General features: G+C 49.2%; 1 protein-coding gene across 1 annotated transcript; it reads left to right on the forward strand.

Annotated features, from left to right (window-relative positions):
• Positions 1–3262: 3262 nt before the first annotated feature.
• On the forward strand, positions 3263–5353 carry LOC129198822 (uncharacterized). The gene is made up of 2 exons (XM_054808446.1): positions 3263–3749; positions 4322–5353. Exons 1-2 carry the CDS (start codon positions 3315–3317, stop codon positions 4718–4720), a joined length of 834 nt encoding a protein of 277 aa, XP_054664421.1. The 5' UTR covers positions 3263–3314; the 3' UTR covers positions 4721–5353.
• The last annotated feature ends 3539 nt before the right edge of the window (positions 5354–8892 follow it).

An 8892-nucleotide genomic window follows, 5' to 3' on the forward strand; every position in this document is an offset into this window, starting at 1 on the left:
CCCTCAGGTGATAAAGGAAAGGCCTGAGAGGCTCAGCTTCCCCTGAAAGGAGTGTAAGGAGGCGATCGTCATACACAGGCACGGGTCATTTCAACTTGCCTCTGGGTTTCAGGTGTGTTTTACCCTCAGTTTCCCTAAATCACTCACCTTTCTTCACGGCACAGTAGCTGGCTGCAGCAAGGAGGAGGATGGAGACAGCTGCCACTCCCAGCACGATGCCTGTGTGGAAGTGGTGGATCTGGTGCTGGGGACCTACTGGGGACAGAAGGTGTTGGGAAAGAGGAGGAGGAGTCATGGGGAGAAGCAGAGAGCAGGACCTTCGGGCCAGGCCAGATGATGAACGAGGTGGTGAACCTCCCCATGTCCTGGTGCCAGCATCCCGGCATGCCTCAGCCTGATGTTAAGGGGGACAGTGGGTGTGCAGGGAGGGAATCACTCACCTGTGGTCGATGGTGCTGCGTGGGAGCTGGACTCTGTGCCTGGGAGGAGAAAGGGACAGGGTGAGAGTGTGCAGCTCTCGTGGGTACTGCACAGACTAAGAAACTGAGGGGACCTCTGATTCACCATCTATGAACTGTTGTGATAAATAATGCAGGGCAGAGCTGTGGCTCTGGACGAGATCTGGCACCACCACTCTCCCTTTCTGTGATGTTGGGGGCAGGAGAAGAGCAGGATGCTCTGCCGTGAGTGGGAGGAGTTTCCCAGTGACAAAGGCTGGGCTGAACTGAGCCTGAGCATCCCAGCTGCCCCTGGGGCACAGGCATGTGTCCTCACCCTCAACTGGGATTCGTGGGGCCCCTTTTGGAGGGCTTGACTTGCTACTGGGGGACACTGGGTGTGCAGGGAGGGAATCACTCACCTGTGGTCGATGGTGCTGCCCTGGATCTGGACTGTTTGCCTGGGAGGAGAAAGGGACAGGGTGAGAGTGTCCATCTCTCCCAGGTACTGCACAGACTAAGGAACTGTGGGGTCCCCTGATCCACCCTCCGCCAAGCGTCATGATCAATCAATCAATGCATGTCAGAGCTGTGTCTCTGGATTACATCTGGCACCACCCCCCTCCCTTTCCGTGATGTTATTCTTGACGGTCCAGTTGGGTGACTCTTGAAGAGTCCCTCCTTGAAGAGGCATCAGTAAACCACCCATTTTTCAGGTGGGATTCAAATGAGGGGGCTTCCTTTATATAGGAAGAAGGGGTTTCCTCATCAGGGAGTGGATGTTTTTTCCTGTATTTGAAGCATCTTGGCTGCTCCCTCCTCCACTTGATAAGCGTGACTGTAATGCTGCAGCTGGGCTTAGCACTTCCTGACCATTTCCCATTTCCTGTTGGGCAGCTCCCAGAGGGGGTGGGGTGCCTGCCAGTACGGGTTTTAGGACTTCAAGGGCCCTCTCAGGATTATGGATTGTTGCCATATCATTCTTTCAGCCTCCTGCAAGGCTAGACTCACCACAAAAAGACCCTTTTCCCAGACCGAGTATTGCTTTTCTGCATCTTTAAAGCCGCGTGAATGAAACGCAATGGGGTGGGTTGGACCCTCCGGTCCACGCTGCCACACGTGTATAGACGCCCCATGAATTGCAAAACCCCATTCAATTTGGAGCGGATCTGTCGGGTGTATTGGACTCAAAGCTTGATATGTTCCTGCTTCAAACACCAGTAATTTTAGGGCTTCCTCATGAGTAGGAGTCCAATCCCAGGTAGCTTTTTTGCGCGTTAAATCATACAGGGGACGAGCCGTGATAGACAAATCCGGAATATGTTTCCTCCAGAATACCAGCAAGCCTAGGATACGTTGCAGCTCCTTTTTGTTCTCTGGGATTTTTATCTGTTCTAAAGCAGCCAAGGTTTCGGGGGGAATACACATCGCTCCTCCTTTCCACCATCTGCCTAAGAACTTCACCTCGGGGGAGGGGAGTTGTATCTTTTCTGCTGGAACCTGAAGTTCTGAACTTTCCAGGTGAGTAATTATTTTCTTTTAGGTTTGTCCCACTGCGGTGGCATCGGACACCCCAACCAATATATCATCAATGTATTGGTAGGTTTTAACTCCTTCCTCAGGGATGATTTCTGACAGTGCTTGGGCCAGGGCATGGTGTGCCAAGGTAGGCGAGTGCCGATATCCTTGGGGCAAATGAGTAAAGGTATATTGTATACCTTCCCATGTAAATGCAAATCTAGCTCTATCACCTTCCTGTAGAGGAACCATGAAAAACATGTCTTTTACATCAATGGTGGCTGAAATTTTATGGGACTGTTCCTGTATGGTGACAATTGGTTCAGGTATATTAGGCACGGCCGCTGTCAGGGGACTAGTGCCGGTGTTTAAGCGTCGATAATGGATTGTTAGCCGCCACTCCCCATTCGGTTTGCGAACTGGCCACACTGGAGAGTTATAAGGGGAGTGAGTTGGAATAATTACCCCCTGCTGCTGCAGCTCTTTTATCACGGGAGCGATTCCCTCCCTCGCTCCCAGCGGTAAGGGACAGGGTTTCACCTTCATGATTTTAGACGGGGGAAGAGTAGGAGCAATCTGCAAAAGCCTTATCAGGGTTGCCGGAGACCTGAACTTCCACTCTCTCCCTGCCGAGTCTGTCCAGGGCTTTCCTTTCAATAAATCCAATCCCAGAATATTCGTGGGGAGCACTCCCAGTACCATGGTGGTTTCGGTAGGGGTGGTGTCTCCTGGCAGCCAGCACTTTACTCAGGCTGTAGGTTGGGGTTTGGAATATCCGAACACATCGGTAACCTGTATCTGTTTTTTAACAGGGATAATCCCACTCCAGTCTGCGGTATCGGCATTTAAAGCAGACATTTGGGCCCCTGTGTCTACCGGAAAAGTGACCGGAGTCTTGAAGGGACCAAGGGGAAAAGTTACCAGTAGGTCCCCCTGCTCGTTTTCAGTGAGCCTTCTAAAATGCACCCACTGGCTGTCCCCCGGCTCACTCACTAGGGACGGCGCAAGACGTTTCCTGACATTGGAGGGCTGCTGAGCCCCTCCACGGGAGCCGTAGGAACGGCCGATCTCTGAGGTACAGGGACTGCAGAGACGTTTTCTTTTCCCGACCAACCTCTATCTATCGGTTTCCACATTTTTACAAGCAGCTGCAAATTGGAGAGGGGTAGGCCATCCATTAATTCTCGGAGAATACCCTTATCTCGACCTTCCTTCCACAACTGATTTCGTGAGGCTCCCCCCACAAAGCTTCTGTCTTGGGGGCGGAGTATTTTCTCCTCTGTCTCGGCCTTACAGATATAGAGGCATAGAAGACTTCCTTAGTCTGCTGAGTTGGTGAAGTATTGACGACGGAACAAAATGCAAGTTAGAAAGCAATTCTTCAGTTTATGGAGAAATCATTATAATGTGTTGTCTGTAACACTTTATTCCATAATTCTGATTGTGGTCGAAGAAATAATGGAGATTGAATTTAAATGTCCACAGAAGAAGGCATTACAGAAATTCTATGTTGCTTCCTACTTTTTCTGTCCAGCATTCATTACATTTTTCCTGAGCTTGACCTCCCACCCTGCCTGCATTCCCTGGGCTCGCTGCATTGGGAAATGCTCGTGCTGCCGGAAGAGTGAGATAATTTTTAAGGCACTTCTACCTCCTCTGATTTGGTGCGTGATCCTCCTGTGCGATGGCAGATATATTGACTGTGTGTTTTCAACAAATGAAGGAAACGACAACAAAAACGCAAACCAAAGCAGAGCAGCAGAATTACCCAGTGAATTCTACATAATGTCTCAGGTAAGATTGCTAGGGATCTAGGAGTTTAGGTATTTTAACATCACCTATTTTGTGTGTGAGAAGACTCTAGAACATATAGCAATATGGAAACCATTTCATCTGGAGAATGAAGTGTTAAGTTGCAAATATGATTTCTATTTGATATGTTTACTACGTTTGCATTACCTTCCCCCCCCCGCCCCGTTTCTGTTTTTAATTAATGTATATCAATACAAGTGTATAATTAGCATGTTCTCTGTGAGGCCGAAACCTGAACTTTGAACATCTTACTGCATGGTTATTCTGGAAGTTTACATATGTGTTTTGCATCTGGCTCTTAAAGCAAGATTTGTGAAAATAGGAAGGAATGTATTGTTTGAGAGAGAGAGGCTGATATTCCCTGTTTCAGTGAGTATATCTCTTACCATCAGTTGTCAGCTAGCCATGGCAGGAGCAAGGAACGTGTTTTATAGGAAGAACTATGTGGCTAAAGCAAGGTTACTAATATGGTAAAGTACTCCTCTCGCTCAGGTGCAAAATATTTTTAGGAACGTAAAGTCCAGTGACTTCATTCGTTTTATTTTTTCTTCCAGATTGCAGGGTTGTTCATTCTTGCTTTTGTCGTCACTCTTTATGGCCTGTACCATGTGTACCCGTTCTGGTTCTGCTGTAACTATGAAGGACATGAGAGAGAGGAGCTGGAGAGCCTATTAGAGGAAGAAACAAGGAAACATATTGAAGAAATGAAGAAAGAGGGTGCAGAGCAGATAATGGAACAGAAAGTGAAACCTTCTCTCCAATGTGTTAATACAAATTTCTGGAAAAACGTAGATTTAAGAAAAATAGCGAAAAAAATACAGGAAGTTGTAGAGTCTGCTGTTAGAGATACATGGGCGGCGAGACAACAAACAGATGAACAAAGTGTGCCTCTCACCTCTCGCGTTGACATGACCACCGCAGAACTGACCCTATCAAGTAACACTTTGTGCTGAAGAGGTGTGCAGCTACTGTTGGGCCAGAACAGTTGCCGATGCGGTAACACCAGGATGCTCAATCTGTCCATCCTGGGCTTGGTGAGGGAAAGCACTCACCCTGCTCCCACCTCAGTCCTCCTGACCGCTGAAGCAGGTCTGGCTTTTTCGGTGTAGTCAGAAGAGTAAGTTGGGTTTATTGTCCTGCTCCAGCCAGGGTCATCAAGCTGATGGGTACCATCAGTCACCTTATTATCGTGGCCCTCATTTTTTTGCTCTTCTACCTCTCTCTCTTCACCCCAGTGTTGAGTTTCTGGTCCCAGTTTTGCTATATCTGTACTCAAAACTGGTAGTTCTATCCTGTTACCTGGTGCTTCCTCAACATTGTGCTGGTTTGTGCCATTCCTGCTTGCAAGGAATTAGCTAGTGCCTGATTGCAATAAAACTTAATGAGCACAAGTCAAGTGTCAGTGTCTACATGACTGTCACAGGGTGATCGCATAAATTAGGATGCTCCGTTTATCCTCAAGTGAATCAGCTTTCTGGGAGGCATGGTAGCCAGCTTTCTTGAAGCAAAAAAGCAAGTCTGACCTGTTGCTCAAAAGAGGGGAAATAGGGAATGAGCAGTAAGCAGCACCATGCACGCTTGGCCTCTGGGTTCAGAATTTGAAACTCAGTCCCACTGTGGTTTTTCCACCCCAGCGGAGCTCTGCTCTCTTTGTTGCGTGCCAGGAATTTAGAGGCTGCTGCTGTTCTTTCAAAATTTATTCATGTTCCTGAAGTCCTACGGGACGGTGGAGGGATGGTGAGCTTCCCCACCTGTTTTTTGCAGAGACAGTCCATGGGTGACGATCAATGGGACCCATGGCCTAGCACGGACATGGCTGTAAAGGAGCTTGAGCCCAACACACCTATAACATAGGTCGGACAGGAATACAAGGCCCAAGCTTGACCTTAAATGGAGGTCCTGGAGCCTGAATGGAGCTCCTGAAGCTTAAATGGAGTTCCAAGATATGTGGATGGAGGCATCAACCTTCAGAAGTTGCTCACTGCTCAGTCGTCAACCTTGTTCCTGCAGGATCAGAGACCGCAGACTTTCCAGTGAAAACATTCCAGAGAGAGCCAGCATAGCCCAAGCTGATGCTTTAGCTGCATTTCCCCAAGCCCTTCTACTCCCCTGTTATTTGCCAGATATTTGCCACCAAAATTGGGAACCTGGCACAAAACCGAGGAACACTGATTGAACAGGGCATGCTTTTTACCTAAAGCCCAAATGGAAAGAGCGGCTCTTTGTTGGACACACAGAGGTTTCCTTTGAGGGAAGTGCTGGTGCTTGCACATCTCTGGCTGGGGCCCATCCCCACTTCTGTAGTTTAGGTCTCTTGAACATGCAGACCACCTAAGCACTCTCTGGGGACAGAAATCTGCCCAAAAGACAAAAGAAGAGCAGACAGGGTTTCTGCACTGTTTAGCTACCTGCTGTTGGAGGACAAGGTGGGATGGGGGGCGTTAGTCCTTTGCTTAGACCGTGTGCTGCTGAGGACGCTGAAGCCAGAACTGCCAGACTGAGACACGTGTCCTGGCTTCGGCTAGGATAGAGTTAATGTTTACCAGAAGCTGGGAGGGTACCCAGCCAGGACAAGCGACCCAAACTAGCCAAAGGGGTATTCCATACCATATGACGTCATGCTCGGCATAAAAGGGGGCTAGTTGGGGAGGGGCAGCGCAGCTCCAGGATGTGTGGCATGAGGCCGGTGCGGTTTCAGGATGGGTCTGAATATGCGGTCTGAGTTACATGGTTGTTGGGTGAGAAACTGCATTGTGTATCAGCCCTTTTGTATATTCTAAGTACTGTTGTTGTTATCTTATATACTATATATATCTAATAGTAGATATTATTATTATTATACTGTGTTCAGTTTTGGGCCCCTCAGTACACGAAGGACATTGAGGTGCTGGAGCGTGTCCAGAGAAGGGCAACAAAGCTGGTGAAGGGTCCAAAGAACAGGTCTGATGAGGAGTGGCCGTGGCAACTGGGGTTGTTTAGCCTGGAGAAGAGGAGGCTGAGGGGAGACCTGATCGCTCTCTACAGCCACCTCAAAGGAGGTTGTGGTGAGGTGGGTGTTGGTCTCTTCTCCCAAGTAATTAGCAAAAGGGCAAGAGGAAATGGTCTCAAGTTGCATCAGGGGAGGTTTAGATTAGATATTAGGAAAAATTTCTTCACCGAAAGAGTGGTCAGACATTGGACCAGGTTGCCCAGAGAGGTGGTGGAGTCACCATCCCTGGAGGTGTTCAAAAAACGTGTAGACGTGGCACTTTGGGACATGGTTTAGTAGACATGGTGGTGTTGGCTCGACAGTTGGACTTGATGATCTTAGAGGTTTTTTCCAGTCTTAAGGATTCTATGATTCCATGATTCTATGTGTGCAGAGACAATCTGTTCAGTCTCAATGGGCCTTTGAAATACCAGGCTTTTAGCTGTGCATTGCACACGGGCACGTGTGTCTGCCTAGGAGAAGACACATGGAAATTTGGGAGCCCTCTTCAAAATGAGAGGGGTCGGGAAGGAAATGAGAAGCAGAAGGGTGAGTGCAGGGGGATGATCCTGGCTTTTGAAGGGGTCTTCAGGAGCCTGGAGTCTCAGGACTTCCCCTTAAAGGACATTGGATCCTACTGTGAAGGACACATTCAGCCAGGCCCAGCCCCGTCTCAGCCAGCCCCGTCACTGACCGTCAGAGCAGCTGCCGGGCCTTGAGCGACCTTGCCCTCCCTTTCCCACGTCTACTCTGTCAGCAGTGATGTATTTGTCTCCTGCTTGCTCTGCATGCTCAGAAGTCAACCACTCCACTGCTTGGCCAGACCACTCCACTGCTTGGCCAGAGCAATCCTTCGCGCTTGCAGCTGTGGCTCTTATATTTCCAAATGAGATTTCCTTCCCGGTCCCCAGTATCAACCCAACGGCTCCTGCAGAAAGACGTCTGTCCCCATGATGCTTTGCTGGGGTTGAGCTGAGCTTGAAGCAGAATTGAAAAGAGCAGCAGCAGCAGCAGCAGCAGCAGCAGTATATTTCCAAGGTAGGGGCCAAGAACAGGTGCGTGAGGGAAGAGGGCTGGCGTGTTGGAAAACGGACCATCTCTTTGCATAGCTATGGCCTTAGTTGGCTGTGTTCTGGACTGGATGATAAGGACAACAGGCTGAACCTTTCCAACCCATTTAGGAAGGCGTTTTCAGCACAGCCTAGGGAGATTTGGAATTCCAGCACCCAAATCAATGCATCTCAATAACCATGCTACTGTGGACACCCTGTGTGGATGAGATGCATGTGAAGGTGGCTGGATCTCTCACCTGTACCATCCCCTCGGGCTTCCCTGCTGGTGAGGGATGCCTCAGCAGGATTTGTTGTGCCTGCAGAGCTCCGTGCCCTACAGAAGCAGCCCGGGCTGTTTGCTGGAGCCTTGCATGCAATAGCTCTGCTTGGCCTGATGTTCCTTGGGGCTTTGGATCTGCGGAAGAGGTCTCCACTTGCTCTTCTCCACCTCTTGCCTGTTTTTTGCTTAACAGTGCTGAAATTGCTGTTTCCAATAAATTCCAATAAATTAAATCTCAATACATTTATTCTCAATAAATAGTCCCAATCCCATTCTGATATCGCTCTTGAATCCTGGCGCTCCTCCCTTCCAAACCCGATTTTTGATATCTCCAATGTCCTGGTGCTATTTGGATAGTAACTCAGGTGTGAGTTCAGCTCCTGCAGAGGCTTTCAGGCTGTGCAAGCTCTTCCTGGGTCCAAGACGTCCTGTTTTTTTGCAGGAGCACAAAGGGCAACCCCCATGAGGCTGGGATTGTCCCATGGCTCTGCTGGGGCTGTCATTGTCCTCCTTCCATGATGGCAGCCCAGCCCCAGGGTCTGTGGCTGTGGTGGGCGCCAGGAGGGTGAGGCTGCTGTCTTTTGTCTTTTGAAGGTCTCCAGACCAAACTGCTCTGAAGCTTCCCTGCACACCAACTTTAGGAGAAAGAAGAGGTGATGCAGGCAGCTTCTGAGTTATCCAACACAAGACAGGCCGTTGCTGTAGATCCTTGCTGGCTCTCCCTCTTCTCTGTGATGATTGTGTTTTGGGGCAGGATCCTGGATCCCAAAACTCTATGAAGCTAGGATTTTCCCATGACCATGATATGGCTGTCAAAAGACCCCA

Source organism: Grus americana, chromosome 36, assembly GCF_028858705.1.
Source record: "Grus americana isolate bGruAme1 chromosome 36, bGruAme1.mat, whole genome shotgun sequence".
NCBI lineage: Eukaryota > Metazoa > Chordata > Aves > Gruiformes > Gruidae > Grus > Grus americana.

Excerpts from the sequence above, each read along its gene's own strand:
- LOC129198822 (XM_054808446.1), top strand. The coding sequence starts at position 3,315 with ATGCAAGTTAGAAAGCAATTCTTCAGTTTATGGAGAAATCATTATAAT. Across the intron at positions 3,750-4,321 it reads AATTCTACATAATGTCTCAG|ATTGCAGGGTTGTTCATTCT; the intron begins GTAAGATTGCTA and ends TTTTTCTTCCAG.